The sequence below is a fragment of the Macrobrachium nipponense genome, chromosome 6, assembly GCF_015104395.2.
Source record: "Macrobrachium nipponense isolate FS-2020 chromosome 6, ASM1510439v2, whole genome shotgun sequence".
In the NCBI taxonomy this organism is placed as follows: Eukaryota; Metazoa; Arthropoda; class Malacostraca; order Decapoda; family Palaemonidae; genus Macrobrachium; species Macrobrachium nipponense.
In genome coordinates this window covers 113,178,619-113,197,022 of record NC_061108.1, presented here as the reverse complement: position 1 = coordinate 113,197,022, position 18,404 = coordinate 113,178,619, and the positions used below count along the sequence as shown (strand labels likewise).

The 18,404-nt window shown below is 41.6% G+C and overlaps 1 protein-coding gene across 2 annotated transcripts in view; it reads left to right on the top strand.

Annotated features, from left to right (window-relative positions):
• LOC135216908 (protein B4-like) overlaps positions 1–18,404 on the top strand; it is a 160,268-nt gene that overhangs the window by 19,764 nt on the left and 122,100 nt on the right. For both annotated transcript variants that reach the window (XM_064252452.1, XM_064252453.1), the window contains exon 2: positions 9,577–9,632. In XM_064252452.1, the coding sequence (XP_064108522.1) occupies positions 9,606–9,632 (27 nt within the window). In that variant the 5' untranslated portion in view covers positions 9,577–9,605. The remainder of the gene's footprint in view (positions 1–9,576; positions 9,633–18,404) is intronic.

The following is an 18,404-nucleotide window of genomic DNA, read 5'->3' as shown; positions in this document are numbered from 1 at the left end:
AGGCGCGTGATTCAAGAGTTTTCGGCTGGTAGGCCTAAAAGTATTTTTCCGCGAATTTTTAAAAAAACTTTTGTATGTCGACGTAAAATACGTCCAGTCGGCACCCGAGAGACAAAAAATGTCGACGTAAAATACGTCCAGTCGGCGTTTAAGGGTTAATTACTTCCAACATATGAACTTTGAGGATCTTAAAAAAGTATACTGGATGGAAATCACGATAGTCTTTAAACGTCATTACTAAAGTCCTTGGAATCTGTAAAATGTTCTGCAGTAGCAGCGGGAAACATTGTTTCTCCTGATACTGTATAGTAGTTGTAGTATAGATCCAGGTCTCCTTTCTACCTACCTCGTCCAACATGCCTCACCCTATTGCCATGCTACTCGGAATACTCTAGCCTTAGCCGCTAGAATCATATTGGTGGATTGTCCCTTATTTTTTGCTAGGGGACATCCACGTTATGTACATATAATGTACTTCAGTGTTTCTACCCTTATTTTTATGCTAGGGTAGAACACAATGTGATTGTATATTTTGTAAGTATCTTAATTAAGTGAATCATTCTTTGTTTTGCCATTACATTATTATGTGTTACTATGTCTAATATAAGTTAATTTTAAATACTTTATATTGATTGCTTTCTTTATCATACCATTGTTTAGGATAAGTTAGCTTTAAGTACTTTGTTTGTATACTGTAATGTCCCTGATTCACTTATATTATATATCTCTTTTTTACTATTGGGTTTCATTTGTCCTTATTCCCATCTTGTCTGTTTCTCTGGTATTATTTCATAGGCCGACACGAGCTGAGCCCAGAAAAGGGATTTTGACGTAGGAAAAATCTATTTCTGGGTGATTGGCTCGTGTCGCCCTATGAAACCCACCCTGTTTTCTTTTACCCACCCTGCAGGACAAGATGTTCATAGATTAAGGATGACCGCTAGGGGCGCTGCTGTCCGTGGCGTCTGTAGTAGTAGTAGTAGTAGTAGCGGCCGCATCACCCTTTAGTATCAGCTCTCTCTGGTGGGGATTTTATGTTGGAAGGTCTAAATGGTGAATGACTCGTGGTAGTGATCCCACTCGCCTATATTCACATACCGACACTTCTTTTATAGAGTGAGCGAGTCAGTTTTACTGACATTTTCTTAATTTTTGTTTTTTTTTTCTCTGGTAAATTTTAGATTATTTTACCTAGAAATAATGATCTTAAGGATATTTCATAGGGCGACACGAGCCAATCACCCAAAAATAGATTTTTCCTACGTCAAAATCCCTTTATTGGTGTGGGAACAACAGTAAAATGTGCACTTCCATGCCCATTAGTTTTGATTAAAATAGTTTTCTCTTGGTTTTATCTATGTTTGTTTGAATTGTACAGCGTCAATCAACTGGAGTGGCGATCTCCCTGCCGAGTGTGAGACTTCGGGCGGCCATATTGAAAGGTCTTGGTCCAGCTCAAAAGTAGTATACTTTATTACTATTATTCTTACTATTTTTATTTTTTACTATTATTAACTTATTATTATTACTACTATTTACTATTATTATTATTATTATTATTATTATTATTAAAGTTGCTGATATTGTTATGATTATTATAAGATCATAATAATAGAGAAGACTATTTACATGTTAAATGCAGCTGATGCAGCAATATCTTTCAATAATACTTGTCTGAAAGAGGGTCTCCTTCCAATTCGTGTTTTCCGGATGCGCGGACTCGCACATTCGCAGATTTCTCTGGAACATTTCCCCCAATTATTCACAGGAAATTAGCCTATTTGCAGTATTTTTCTATGAGAAATGCAAATTCCTTTTTTTTTTTAATCATGAAATTCACTTTTTGTATTAAAACTATTAAAAAACCAGGTATTAAAATTTTTAGTGGGTTTTTCTTGAGTTTCAACTAACAAAATAGGAGGTTTTATACATATTTATGGGGGTTCAAACTATTCGCAGGGGGTTTTGGTATGCATCCCCCACAAATATGGGGAGACCATTGTATTATTATTTATTATATACGTATATATTACTGGGCCCAATATAGCAGAGAAGAATTACCTTACCAAAACAGGTTGTCCTAAGCACTCAACCATTTTGGTCAAGGCCTAAGCATCTGCTCTTGGATCTAAGCAGTCTAGCATAAATGGTTTTGTAAATTACAAGACATTCTTTGCATACAGTCACTAAGCACTAACATTCACACTGCACTTACTCACTACACTCAATAACACTATTCATAGGGTCACCTCATCTAACCACCCCTACAGAGCCAGTGTTAACATGAAACTCTTAATCTAGTAATGAACAACCCCATCCCTCATACAGATCACCAGAAGAGGAGCTAAACGATTTTCTGCATTATATATGCCCCGAGTGTGGATATCTCTGCAAATACATTGGCATGACATCATGCCATGGATCTCTTCAGCTGCATCTCTTGCCACGTAATGCTCCATCAAAACAGTTTTTGCACTGCACAACACTTGCTTGACCTGCATTGCCCTTAACATCATTGCATTAATTGGTAGTACACCTGATTAGTTAGCACATACAGTATTGAGTAGAAATCCTTCACATTCTACAGGAGAAGCCAGCACATATTAAGTAGAAATCCTTTGCATTCTACAGGAGAAGCCAGCACATATTAAGTCGAAATCCTTCGCATTCTACAGGAGAAGACTGAGAGTATTCTCGTCAAAATTATATGATGCCCTTCAGTCACACTCCCAAGAGCACAAGTCGTGCTGGTAGACCACACCAGTCACAGTCAACCTGGTATTCTAAGCAGTTGCAACAAAGCGACATTCATGAATATGAAGTTTGTTTCCTAGCCCTTGGCCAGACACAAATAAGCTACAAACTGACATCACACTGCTTCATGGAGGACCTTCTCACAGCCAGAGATGAAATGCTAGGCTCTCCATGGTAATCATTCCCTAACTCACCTCCATCATGGCCATAACCCTTCAAAAAGGGTAGAAATATTGACAAAAACGATGCTACTCCTTGTCAAGCTTTGAAACATGCTACTGCCCACTAGCCCAAGCCTGACCTATAGATCTTTATCTGTAATTTTGCCTGAAATGTATTGTACAAATAAATTCCCCTAAAAATTTTGAGTATCTTCCACCATCTGAAAAATGAATAACTCATTTGCCTTACTTTGTGTGTACTGTGGAGAAAGAAGTACAGTATGTAAAAGATAAAATCTGCTTATATAGCCACAGTATTTAATATAATAGTACATGTTTGAGAGAGGGCTCATAAGCTACAATGATTATGATGAAACTGCGAGAATTAAGACTTGGCCTAGGCTATCAGTTGCCGTATAAATTACACATCATTGGCCTGATGTTGCCATAGTGGCAGTGTTGCTGTTCGAACTTCCATGAGTGGGTATTGGTATTTAATGAGTCGGCTGTACTTACTACTAGCCATAGCTTGTAGCATGTCTGAGAATGGTATACACTAAATTGGTGAATAATTGTTATCTTCTAGGATGGTATTCTTTCTAATGATATAAATGTCCTTAACCAAAACCGAAAGTCAAAATTAAGTTATGTCCAGCAGTCTCAGAAAGTCGACTTCCATGGTTTACCAAGGCAAATGGGCAATCTACTGTGATTGGTGTCGTAAACGGGGTTTTTCTCCACTCGCAACCTCTATTTAGTGAATAGCAGACTTTTTAACCTTGCTCAGAGACTAGAAAAGTTTGTTTCTGCCATTAGAGGCTACAGGGCAACCCTGAGTTTGGTGTTATGACTTCAAGGTATCGACATCTCCTCTTCCTGGGAACTTTCCTTGCTAGTTAGGGGGTTTGAGCAGTCGAGTTCTAGAGAGCTCAAGCCTCCGACATGGATGTTTCCTTGGTTCTCAAGAGCTTGGGTGGTGATGCTCAAGAGCTTTTGTTGTGCCCTGTCCAGGCCCTGCGTTGCTATCTTAAAAGGACTCTGCGCCGTAGACCAGGCTGCCGCAGACTTTTTGTTAGCACAGGCCATACAAAGAAAGAGGTGTCTAAGAATACTATCTCTTTGGATATGGGAAGCCATCAGACAGGCATACTTGACTCTTGATTCCACCACCACGTTTGTGCAGGCTAGAGCGCATGAATTAGGGGTATTTGTCCCTCTCTGGCTTTCAAAAAGAACTGGGCTGTACATAGTACTGAGTGCTGGTACTTGGTTACACCAGTCCATGTTCTTAAAGATGTTATCCACAGATCTGCGGACACGTTCTCCCTGGGTCCTGTGGTGGCTGCCCAACAGGTTGTGTAATTCATAGTTGCCCTTAACAGGGCTTTTTTTGTATCTTACCTAAGAGGATTGTGTGGATGAGAGAATGAGTGAGTTGGCTGGTCTCCTTTATCGTGTACCTTTCCTTCTTCCTTCAGGTGGGTTAAGGAATAGACACATCATTCGCTGGACTGGTCTGATGCAGGTGAGTAAGGTAGTCATGCTGATAGTGTGGTCACCTAATATACAAATATCAAACCCATTCGGTGGCATATGCTCCATTCCCAAGGAGGAGTTGGGAGTAGTACAAACCCTGGTGTATTGGTTTGCTATTGGACAGTCAAAGTTTCTCTTTGGTTCCCTATACATTGGTGCCTCGAGATATAAAATTAATCCATTCTGAGGCGGCCTTCGTATCATGAGCTTTTTGTATCTTGGACCGCATTTTACATGTAAAATGGCTAATCCGTTCCAACCCCTCCAAAAACACCCCAGTAAATTTCATAATAAAGCTAAATTGATCTATAAACAATGAAATTCAACAACAATTTGGACCATTCAATACCTAACCTAGTACGTACTGCTAATATACCTGTAAATAAAGTGTATTAGTGTACATTGTATACAAGAAATACTGTACGTACATACGTACGTATGTAGTAAAATGTGGAAGCTTACCTTTCGAGTGAGGCTATCTCCGAAAGTGGCGACAGAGGAGGAGGACAAACGGCAGATACGTACGTACACTTAACTTTACGAAACACATAAAAAAATGTAAGGATACCATACATAAACTAAACTTTATGAAACACATTAACAAAACTGTAATACTTTACAAAAAACTAAAATAAATTTTTTTTTTTGACTTTATTTATTTATCCCCCCCCCCCCCCCTTTCCACCCCCCCCAATTTCACACACTTTTAACTTGTTTTTTAGTATCACTTGGTTCTTCCTTTTTGCTTACTACTCCTACTAAAGGCCTCTTTAAAAAATAACTATCCAAGGAAGATTGCTTCTGCCTACTTTTGACAATGTTCCTGAAACGACTCGGGCAAACGTCATCGAACTGTGCAAGCATACGACCTGTGTAAGCCTTTTCGGGGGGGGGGGGGGGGGGGGTGTTCTACAAATGATTGCACCTTATGAAAAGCAGCTAGAACATCCTTAATTTCTGCAGTTGTCATAGGGTCGTCGTCCTCCTCCTCGCCGCTACTAGAGAACTCCTCTTGAACGATGTTATGTTGTATGACCTCCAACTCCTTCAGGTCATCCGTCGTAAGCTCCTCTTGGTGCTCCTCGAGAAGGTCGTTGATGTCGTCCTCATCGATGACCAGCCCCATGGACTTGACGAGTGCAACGATCTCGTCAAGATCTGGTTGCAAAACAGTTTCAGGATCGTCGACTGTTTCTGAATCTGCAGCACCAGCTTCGCCCACGTCGAATCCCTCAAAGTCTCGGGCGAATACGGCATCAGGCCAGAGTTTCCTCCACGAGGAATTCAAGGTTTGCCTCGAAACCTCCTGCCAAGCTTGGTCGATGAGTCGGATGCATATCACAACATCGAAATGCTCCTTCCAAAATTCATGTAAGGTGAGGTTTGTGGCATCAGTGATGTCGAAACATCTCTTGAAAAGATTTTTCGCATACAGCTTCTTGAAGTTCGATATCACTTGCTTGTCCATGTGCTGGAGGAGAGGGGTGGTGTTAGGCGGAAGATAAAACCTAGATGAAGGAATACCCCGCTAGGATATCTTCCTCGAGGCCAGGAGGGTGAATAGGGGCATTGTCCAACACCAGCAGGCATTTCAGAGGGAGGCGCTCCTCTTCCAAGAATTTCTTCACTGTCGGGCCGAAACACAGATTTACCCACTCGGTGAACAAAAGCCTCGTTACCCAGGCTTTCGCATTAGCCCTCCACATCACTGGAAGCTCCCTAAGCACTTTGTGGGCCTTGAAGGCTCGAAGAGTCTCGGAATGATAGACAAGTTGGGGCTTCATCTTGCAATCCCCACTGGCGTTGGAACAAAGTGCGAGAGTAAGCCTGTCTTTCATAGGCTTATGCCGGGGTAATTTCTTCTCTTCCTCCGTGATATACGTCCGACGAGGCATTTTTTTTCCAAAAAAGGCCACTCTCATCACAGTTGAAGACTTGCTGAGAACTGTAGCCTTCCTTGATCATCATCTCGTCGAACGTCTTTTTAAAGGCTTCAGCCGCTTTCGTGTCCAAACTGGCCGCCTCCCCATGCCGTACCACCGAATGGATACCAGTCCGTTTACGGAATTTCTTGAACAACCCATGCGAAGCCTTGAAGTCTGGGGTTGGTGTTGATGTCCCTTCTCTTCCGTCGTCTTCGGCCTGGGCAATCAAATCGCCGAAAATAGCACTGGCTTTGTGGGAGATTGCCGTCTCGGTTATCATATCGCCAGCAAATTCTTTTTCTTTTAGCCAGACAAGAAGAAGCCTTTCCATTTCTTTATGCACGTGGGCCCTCTTGCTGGACAAAATAGTGACTCCCTTGGAAGGTGTAGCTGCTTTGATGGCATCCTTCTGCTTAAGGATGGTGCCTGTTGTCGACGGATTTCGGCCGTATTCCTTGGCGATCACACTTAATCGCATACCAGCTTCATACTTCTTGATAATCTCCATCTTTGTCTCCAAAGAGAACCTCTTCTTTCCGTGAATTTCAAGTTTCTTGGGACCCATGACTACATATATACTGTACATAATTATGTTATGTAGTACGTATACGTATGGAGTAAAGTTCTCACACAACACGATTAAATATACTACAACGAAATCACTAATGAATTTACGTTAATAAACGAAATCGTTAGAACGAACGAATACCGCGTGCGTACAATACAGATGATGCCGTGCAGTGGCCAAAGAAGCACGCCGCTACGTAGTAGATGCATGATGGGAGGGATGCTGACCAATAGAGAAGTATCTCATGGCGGTGACTAGCATCAGGAACCAATGGGAGAGCGGGAGGATGGTGGTGAGTCTACTCAGTTGGCGGCGCGCGATTTTCAAACTTTTTATCGGTGGTCCGGGTGAATCTCGGACTTTACAGCAACAACCTTTCGTATCTTGAGCAATTTTCGTATGTAGAGCCATAAAATTTTTCGTATTTGCTTTCGTATCTAGTTTTTCGTAAGTTGAGCCTTTCGTATGGTACCACTGAACAATGGTTCTCCCATACATCATTGTACATCACTCAGGGTCTGAGTAGTTAGATATCAATTTATCTAGTCTCAACAGGCTTCAGTCCCTCTCCAGAGAGCTTGACTGGTGGGTAGGTCCCCACCTTGTTTTAGGATGTCTTGTACCTTCCTCCAAGTATGAGTCTATCCTATTGTTAAGACCGAAGGTTTGTTTGTGTGTGAACAAATGACAAATTTTCTAAGACAATTTGTTTTTTTAACAGCTACAAACCTGAGGTCTTAACATTATACTGCCTGCCTCTAGCCCCCCTCTGTGTGTTAAAACATCCTGATTTGGGAAAGACTGACGTGGTGATGTAGGCGAGTGGTCTTTGACCACTCTTCACCTGACCTACACATGCGTTGCCAGATATCACGAGATTCCTTGCTTTCATCTGTATTTTAACCGGATCCAGCTAGGCACTAGAAATTATCCTATTGTTAAGACCTCAGGTTTGTAGCTATGAAAAATACAAATTGTCTTAGAAAATTTGTCATTTCAACTTAACAGAAATATTCATAAGTCTCCAAGTATACTGCATTGTGGTGGTTCTTAAACAATTCTGGTTTGTCTCCCTTGGACTATATAAGGAATGTTTTCATGGCTCCCAAAGTTAATTAATACCTAGCAATTATTCTCAGATCTTAAATATCTTATGCTAGATAAGTTGATTATAAACAAAACTCAAAAAAAGAAAGGGTTTGATATAAGTCTCCCAGGTTATACCAGTCCATCACAGTTTTTTGCTATAATAATTTGTCATTGTATTCCAAGACTGCTTATAATTTAACATAATTCAATTTAATTTAATTTAAAATTCAGGTGGATCATTGGCCATGAATAGAAATTGAACCTTTGCAGATTTCACCAGTGTCTTGATAGCATTTATTTTAACCAATTAATGTGATGTGATCTTACAAAATGTTATATTCATTAAAGAAGTAAACCTAATTGAGGGCACAACGTCAGTGAATTTCAGAAAATTTCAACCACCCCTCAGTGCCCATGTGAGCTAGCTGTTGTACTCCAGCATGCATAGCACACACTTTGGGAACAGTTTGTTGTGTATTGAACTAAAAAGAAAAAATATATGGAAAAGAATTACGTAAATGTTATGAAATTAGATTACCAACTAACAAAATTTAATTTATGTATGTATGTATGTATACTTGCATTAGTTTTCTGGGAATGACCAGCTAATAGCTTTAAAGTACTTTATTGCCATGAATTATGGCAGAACTGTAATATTTATTCAAGGAACTGTTTATTACTCCTTTTTTTTTTTTTTTTTTTTTTTTTTTTTTGTTTTTTTTTTTTTTTTTTTTTTTTTTTTTTTTTTTTTTAACATTTGAGCATGATGCAATGCTGTGCAATAGCTTTGAATTGAACACTTCTACCGACAATGTTATACAATATAACTTGTATTGCCATTGCTTTAAGGCATATTTGACAATGGCCAGTATTTATATGATTAAATCTGATTAGTCTATAAGTGCAGTTCATTAGAAATCTATATTACTTACGTTTCTAAATGAAGTAAAACTCATAAAATATCATATTGATGGGAGACACATTGAAGGTCATTGAAGCGGTGTTACCAGACAATTGCGTTCTGGCTCCGTACTCGGTCAGTTCGTGGAACGGGTTATAGGAATTTTTTTTTAGCTCGATAGGAGAACACCTAGTGAAAAAACAAAATGAGCCAAGTTCCAATTGCCCAAAGTAAATTAGTTTTTAGATAAAATCTTGCCAGCATTTAAGGGTTTACAAGGGCACATCAAATAGTCTGGTGATCTTCTCTTTCAAGAGCACCCACAATTTTTTTTGGACAATTGTAACATTTTGTACTTTATTAAATGTTGCATATTTTGTGTATAGTACTATACAGTATACAGTTTTCTAGGTAAAATTTAAAACTATTCATAGCTGCAGTATTAAGGCAGTTGTTCTCTACGTATTACAGAATTTACAGATTGTTGCATATGGAAGGCTATATGTATAGTACACAAATGTAGTCCAGTCTGGACTGCAACATTTTTTTCTAGTGTTACACTCTCATAATTAGGTAAATGACGTGATATTTTGCACTGTAGAATTTTTATTTTTTGGAGTTTAATGCAAATTCTTATTTCAGATTGTATCTCATAATGTGGACCTGAAAAAATGGCTACAAAAGTTAAAAGAAATAAGGTGGGTCTGGTCTCTTGATTATACAGTATGGTCCTGCATGATTGCTTGTTATGTATAGTGTTTGTGTAATTTTCCTGATTTTTTTTTTCATGAGTATTGTGAAAGTGTTTTTTGTAATTCCCTCTTATTCTTGATATTTTGTAACAAAATAATTGTACTTAATGATGTCCCCTTCATATCAGTACTAATCCTTAAGTGTGTTCTTTTAAATATGTAGCCTTGGTGGTGATTTGTTCCTGTGAGAATGTATACCTCTGTTTTATATGCATAAATCTTGTGGTGCAGCTGGTTCTGTCATTGATTATAGTTAGTAAGGTAACTATATAATAATCATGAAAGAGTAGTAAGGATATTACCCTTTCACCTAACTGGAACCATCTACTTTTCATTAGGTTGGTCTTCCATTCTATGGCTTTTCTGGAATTTTCATTATGGTTATTGAAATGTCTTGCCCAGAATGGACACACTCATTACTGAATTTGGTAATGGCAGGATAAGGATAACAAAATGCAAATTTCCTTGGAGGAAAGAGTGAGCCTGGCAGGGTGAGTGGTCACTTTTTCAAGTTTGAATGTGGGTTTCTATATGTACCTTTAGTTCTTTTTATGCTCTGGTTTCTATTTGTGGAATATGCCAAAAAGCTTTGGATTGTGAGGAAGAGATCTAGAGTAGTTCAGCATGTCTACGACAAAATGTTATTTGTATAGCCTTCTTTCTCATTATGACAAAATGTAATTTGTATACCCTTCTCATTGTTGCCTTCTTTGAAGATTTCCATCTGCTGTTAAACCTGCTTGAACTGTAGGATCTTTCCCTAACATTTCCCTCTTGCTTGCGATTCCCATGGGTTTTGAATAGGAACATTGAAGACTGATCCACACTCCATTGAAGGCAAGTCCAGGCAAGGTCCAAAGTCCATGCTTTAGCATTGCGTTCCCCAGCCAAAACTTTAGCTGTACTCATTGTGCCTGCTGCTTATGTAACACTTTTTGAGTGTCATGGCTCCTATTTTAGCTTAAAAAATGGAGTGTTGCTCTCTCTCTCTCTCTCTCTCTCTCTCTCTCTCTCTCTCTCTCTCTCTCTCAAAATACATTATAATCTTTTGCCTTGTCCTCCTCCTATTGTTCCTCTTCTCATTTTCCAAGTTTCCAGGGTAAACTTAAGGCCTAAAATGACATCTTCCACAAGAAGACCCTACTACTGTGATCAGTTATAGAAATTGGTTAACCATGGGTGAAGTGATCAACCTGGTTCATGATCTTGCTAATGTCCCCTTGCCTGCTTGGTCTCCCAAGATGAGTGAGACAAACCTGGACTCTTCCCATGTCAACCATGCTTGTTCAGAAGAGTAAGTGCATATTCTATGGCTGCCATCTTTCATTGATCTTTGGAACTGGCTTGGTAAGGCTACTGGCATGCTTGGTGACTGGTCGCTTGACTTGGGAGCTGGTACAGGTATGCATGCTACCACCATGTCCCTTGGTTACAGTCACTTATATTCCCTTTCCCTAAGCTCTGTATCATTCATGATAATCATGGGTTGGGTACAGTTCAGCAGGTCCAGTAGTGCCTTTGCCACCTCTCCTGGACTGGATAACATTTCCAACAGGTTTGTGGTACCACTCGTACAGGACCTTAGACTCCACAGTTCTGATTAGTTTCCAGGTTGGGTTGACGTACCTTTCCTCAGAGATGGAAGGCCCTTCCCAGGACTAGGGTCCCTCAGCTGAAGAAGGCTGAGGCTGAATTGGAGAGGTATTTTATGCCCGGTATTGATGATCAGGTTTACCAATCAGTTCTTCTGTTCGTCAAATTTATTAAATATTGTTTATTCATAAAATTTGGCTTAAAAACGTAGACAACAGTTAATGGGTGGAGTCAATCCACTTGCCAGAACGTATGAACCGATGGGATAACCTAAGGTTCTTTTGACCAACTGACATTTGATTGAATTATGTGTACAGCTAACCAATGGTTTTGTAAAAGCTCTCTGCAGGATTTTGCCTGGGAAGGATCCCAGCCACTCGGACCAAAATATGAATAAATTAGGTATAGGCCTAATTTATTAAATTGTTAGACCCCAGCACTAAGGTTATAAGAGTCCAAATCATAAAATAAAAAAAATAAAAAGATAGATATCTTTATGATTCAAACACACACCCTTTTTATGAAACTTGGGAAAGTAGGCTTCACAGTCCATTTCATAAATAACTGAACCAACCCCCAGGTTTAAATTTAAACATGTTTAATATTGTATGAAAATAGACTTCTCTCTTTAATGAGCAATACAGGTATTCCTCATTAAACGATGGGGTTCCGTTCCAGCGACCACGTTGTTAAACTAATTCATTTTAAACGTGTTATTCTCTTTTATATCGACTATCTGCATTAATCTTCAGTCGTATATTATAGCTACACTGAACTAGTTTCTGACATAGCCTACTACTGGGCAAAGTTCTGACAACACATTTTATAATTTTATTACTTTTATATTTTAACTTCATCATTTTATAACTTCATAGCGTATAATTTTCTTTAAAATATTGTAAATCATTTTATAATTTCATAGTGTATAAATGTCTTTAAAAGGGATTTTGACGTAAGGAAAAAATCTATTTCTGGGCGATTGGCTCGTGTCGCCAGCGAAATATCCTTTAATCTATTATTTCTAGGGTAAATGTACTAACACTACCAGAGAATAAATAAAATAAAGAAAAAGGTCAGTATAACTGACGCTCACCTCCAAGAGGGTGTCGGTATGAACACTAGGCGAGTGAGACCACTACCACGAGCCAAATACCAATAGAAATCTCCCACAACAAAAACCCTCCATGAGGAGAGCCGACCCACAGAGTGAGCAGCTCGTACTACTACTACTCCATCCCATGCTGCCGACTGCTGCGCCTCTGGTGGCCATCCTGAAGTTAGCAGACAATCTTGGGCGATGGGAGCGGGTAGGGCGGGATTTCACTGGCGACACGAGCCAATCGCCCAGAAATAGATTTTTCCTTACGTCAAAATCCCTTTTCTGGGCTCAGCTCGTGTCGCTGCGCGAAATCGTACCAGAGAAATAGCACAAGATTGTAAACAAAAGTAATAAAATAAATCAGAATAGGTCTCAAATAAAAAAATAAAGTAAATATAAAAAAGAATATAATTGCTAAAAACGATACAAATACAGTGATACAAAATAGAAATATGCTTAAATTACCCTTAATTCTAAACATGTTTCTTATCATAAGGTAATTACATATGTACAGAGGTAAATTGGCTTACATGTAACAAAATGGTATCTGTGTAAAGGCATGTATCAAAATATAATAGCAATTAAAATAATCAAATGAACAAATTAAGCAACAAGGATAATATATAAGGAATGCATATGACTTAATATACAAAACCCATAACCATTATAAATGAGATGTATCCCCTAGCATAAAAATAAGGGGGTAACATCCATGAGATCAAAATCCATAATCATCTGTGAGTGTCCCTAGTCAAAAAATAGGGGGCACACACTACATCATCATATAAGCAGCTAAGACACCAGGTGAATGTAAATGAACACGGTAGGAATAGACGAACTGTTGGGTGAAGCAGGTAGAAAGGAGGACTGAATCTTCTACTACAATTTAACTGAATCAGGGGAAACTATGTTTCCCGCTGCTACTGCTGAAAATTTCAGAGCTTCCAAGGACTTAAGGTAATGGCGTTTGAACACTGTCGGCGATTTCCATCCGGTATACTTTTTCAACTCATCGAAGTTCATGTGTTGGAAATAATTAATTGAGGTGGCTACTGCCCTGACATCATGTACTTTCGGGAAAGAGTCAGGATTGGCTTGCTTAATAAAAGTACAGGATTGTTGCCTGATGCCTTTAATGGATAAAGTTCCACCTTTTTTTTTTCCCTCTTAAAGAGGGGACCCGATGAGGATGAGGAGGTCCTGGACAGAAAGGCTCGTAAAGTTGTAACTGGGCAAAGAGATACGTCTTGTGGAAGAGGTAGTACCTTCCAAGGTTCCCACCTCATCAAAGGGTCTTCATTCTTTGCTAAAAAGCTACGTTCCGGAGAAAGTAGTACCTCCCCTGTGGGAAGGAATTGAATATGATCCGGATCTCTGGACAAAGCCGACAGTTCTGAAATTCTTGCTCCTGAAGCTAAGCTTAATAAAAAAACAGTGTTTTTCCTTAAGAGCATTATAAACGAGCCATGTGTCATTATCGGTTCTGAAGCCAGTTTTAGAACATCGTTTAAGAACCATGAAACTGACGTAGGCCTTACAGAAGGTCTAAGTCTAGCACATGCCTTAGGAATAGACGAGAAGTAGGAATCCGTCAAGTCTATGTTGAACCCAAATTGAAATATCTTTTTCAAGGCTGACTTGTTTGTCGTAATCGTGCTAGCTGCTAAACCTTTTTCAAATAAGGATCTGAAAAAGGATATAGCTGAATTAACTGTCATGATTCTAATATCAGATTCTCTCAGGAAGATTGCTAACTTTTTGACAGCAGCATCATACTGTCTCAAAGTTGAATCCCTTTTATCGGATTCCAGGTTAAGAGAATATTCTGAGGGTCAATATTCGCATCTCTTTTTGCCGCAAACTTCATGAAATCCATAAAGTTAGGGTTTTGAGAATCCCTGAGGAAGCGAACACAGTCTTCGTTTGTACTGACTGGGAGAGCCTGGGAAATCCGATGGGCGCGAGCGGACGAAGGCCCAGCTCCAGAATTAGGGGATACCAATTGCTCTTCGGCCAGTCTGGGGCTACTAGAGCCACTTGACCCTTGAACGTCCTGAGTTTGTTTTAAAACTTTCATAAGGAGATTCACAGGGGGGAAGACATAAATCTTCTTCCAGTTGTTTCCAGTCTAGAGCCAGGGCCGTCCCGTGGGCATAAGCCAGAGGGTCCAGGTTGGGGGCTACATAACAGGGGAGTTTGTGATTCGCTTGGGACGCGAAGAGATCCACCTGTAGCCCTGGGACTCTTTGAAGGATCCATTGGAACGAACTGTTGTCCAGTGACCATTCCGACTCTATGGGGTACTGATCGGGATAACGCGTCTATGACGTTTCTCACTCCAGCTATGTGAGTGGAGGAGAGATGCCAACTGAACTTGTCTGCCAGGGAGAAGATGGACTAACCATCACATGATTTAGATGACGTGACTTGGGAGCCTCCTCTGTTTTATACAATGTACTACCCACTGCGCTGTCCAGAACTAGCTTTATGTGGGAGTACCTTGGTGGACGTAACCTTTTTAGAGTCAAGAACACTGCATTGCCTCCAGTACGTTTATATGGAACTGACTGAACTGAGGTGACCAAGTTCCTTGAACCTTTTGGACGTGGGAATACCCTCCCAAACCGCTTAAGGACGCGTCTGTGTGGATGGTAATCCCTGGTGGAGGGAACGAAGGGGCGTACTGACACTGACAAATTCTTGACTTTCGCCCACGGCCGAAGTCGATTCTTTAGAATCAGAGGGACTGAGGATAGTTTGTCCCTGGACTGACATTTGCTCGTGAGCGCCAGATTCTGGTTAGGTCTTTCAGTTTGGCTTTCATTAAGACGTTCGTCACTGAGGCAAACTGGAGAGAACCCAGGATCCTCTCCTGAGCTCTCCTTGACGCCAGTTGTGACTTAGAAATTGCTTGACTGACTTCGCTATTTCTTTCCTTTTGGTTGATGGAATCGACAGAGTATGGGAGGATAGATTCCATTGAATGCCCAGCCACTGAAAGTCTGACTCTGGAGTGAGTCTTGACTTGGTCCTGTTTATCTTGAAGCCTAGATATTCCAGGAACTGAATCTCTTTCAGTGTAGCTCTGTTGCATTCCTCGACTGTTGAAGCCCAGATCAACCAATCGTCGAGATACGCTACTACCATAATCCCTTGCGATTCTGAGTTGTTGTACTACCACTCCGCTAGTTTTCGTGACACCCTGGGTGCCACGTTGAGTCCGAAGGGGACTACCTTGAAGGAGAATGTCTGGTCTCCTATCTTGAAACCCAGATATGGATGGAAGTGTCTTGCAATAGGGATATGATAGTAGGCGTCTGTAAGATCGATAGAGGTGGTGACGGCCCCACGGGGAAGTAAGGTCCGCACCTGTGAGATCGTGAGCATCTTGAACTTGTCGCAGCGGATGGCTAAGTTTAAGCGGGACAAGTCTAAGATTACCCTTCTTTTTTGTGAGCCTTTCTTTGGCACGCTGAACAAGCGACCTTGAAATTTTAATCTCTTGATTCTCGCTATAGCTCCTTTCTGAAGGAGGTCGTCTGCGTACTCTGTCAATTCCTTGGAAGGAAGTTGACGGAAAGGTCTGGATGGAGGTGGGTTCGTCAACCAGCTCCAACCCAGGCCTTTTGACACTATGCTCTGAGCCCATTCGCTGAAGTTCCACCGGTGGCGAAAGTGAAACAGCCTCCCTCCTACCTGAAGTTCTTCATTGGTTCTGGTAACCGCCTCGGCCTCCTCTGAAGTGCTTTCCCCTGTTAAAGGGGCCTCCCGATCCTCTCCCACGAAAGGAACGCTTACCTCTGCCTCCCTTACCCGAGCGGTCATACTTCTGCGAAGCTTGACTCTTGAAGGCTTGATTGTAAGCTGGGGAGAGGCGTAAGAGTTGGAGGGCGAGGCTGAGGGGATATCACATAAATTGGCTGTGATTGAGCCTTAGAGGTGGAAGGTTGGACAGTTTGCACTAAGGGCAACCGTTGGAACTTGCTGAGGAAAGCGTGGCTGCTTTTTCTGGTAAGGATGGAAACGCCTAGGTTTCCTCTGTCCCTTACCTTTAGGTGTTTAAGTCTTGTCTCCTCTTAGCCGTAAGGCCCCAACGGTCCTTAAGGCTCTGTTTAGCCTCGTAGCCTCTGATTGTACTTCCTTCACCATAGCTTCTGGGAAGAGATCTGCTCCCAGATGTTAGACGAGAGTAACCTATTCGGCTCATGTCGAATGGTTGCCTCTTGCAGGACATGCTTACCTACAATTCGTTCTAGCAGTGGCAAACTCAAACATATCCGACTGTACCGTTTGAGTCAGGGCTTTGGTCATGAGCTTAAAAAGCGGTTCTGAGCATAAGCTATGGTTGCTACCTCGGACATAGCCATAGAGTTAATCGATCTGGCTAATCGCGATTTCGCGTCAAATTCAGCCTGAATAAGGCTATCTGGGAGCCTGGGTAGCTTTTCACCAAACTGCTCCATAGCACAGTCCGGTTTGAGTTTGCCAGCTGAGAAGGTGTTTGGCAAGTCCTCCCACAATTCTCGGCTGAGAGGGAGCAACGGAGATGTGGGATCTGCTTCCTTAATTGAGGCATGGGTTCCCCCTTCTGCCGGGCCGCTGGGATGGTAGACCTAGCGATCTTTGTCAGGAACGGGAGCGGGGTACTCTCCTCCATTGTGAAAATGGTAAAGGGACTCTTGAAAGGTTGTATCCTGGTATTGAAACAATCCATGTCCTCTAAACATCTGAGCCATTCTCTCTGAGCCTGGTCTCGTGAATAGAGGACTGTCTCCTTTGGTACCCTATCATCCCGAACCATGGCTGAAGCTGTAAGCCTTGCGTAGCCTATGAACGGAGGCTGGAGGTCTTCCGGAAAGAACTCGAAGTCCTCTATCCTTCGAGTTCCGAATTCCGGTATGGAGATAGAGACCGTCTTGGAAGGGGGCGTATGACGCTAAAAAAAAAAAACTCCATGGATTGTTTCATCGAGAACGGAGGTAGTTGAGTCATACGGAGGAAGCTGATTTCCACTCGTATTGGAAAGTGAAGGAGAGGCTAGAGGGGCTTCTTTCAGTCCGGCTATAATGGAGTCCTGGAAGTAATCCTATCAGACAGACGAGAGATCATCTGTTCCATGCTACTCTTTAAGGACCCAACCAGGTCGCCCACCTGTTGCAACAGACCAGCATTGGAGTCCAAGGCCGGAGCTGCTGCGGAGGTGGAGGGGTGGCTCTGAACCGGAACTAAGGGTAGCGAACTGGTGACTCTGCCGGGGTGCGAGATCTCTCTCTAGAGGATTTACTCCTCCCGAGGACTTAGAGCCGGAGCCAGAAGCTTTAGACCTGTCTGCTCCGGGATTGCCAGCCGGAGACTTACGTGAGGAGGAAGACGCCGAAGTCGACTTCTTAGAAGACGACGACGTCTTAGTCAAGGATTTCACTGCTTGACCCTTTGACCTTAGGTCTAACCGAAGCGTCAGGAGGAGTATATAATCATCGCCTGTAAAGCCTTGGAAGGATGGAGAGGTTGCAGAGTAGAAGAAACAGTCACACCCAAGGGTGACCCTTGGGTGTCCACCATACCTACCTCGACCAACAGGTCGTCTACACCTACCATAGGTTCCACATTAATATCTAAAGTCGCGACTCCGTGGAGATATCCTGGTCTTGGTCGGTTAATGAGGCAGCCAGCTGTTGTTGGATGAAGGTGATAGTAGGGGCCCGCCTCTACTGGGTCGACGTATCCTGTCGCCTTGACCTCCTGGGAAGATTAACAGCGCCAACCGCTTCTCCAAGATGTAGGGCATACCCTTGGCGGCGTTTTTCCCAAAACCACCGACCAGGCCCAGCAGGGTTGCCAGCGCGGTATCTTTCACTGCCGGCGCCTGGAAGAGAGGGCGAAGATTAGATTTAAGAATCACTTAAAACTAAACTTAAAATATAACTTAAACTTAGATGCCTTAAGTTAAAGTGGATGATGAAAACTTAAGCACTAAAACAGAAGCGGAGCAGCTACCGGAGATGGAATAATCACCCCTTGCTAAC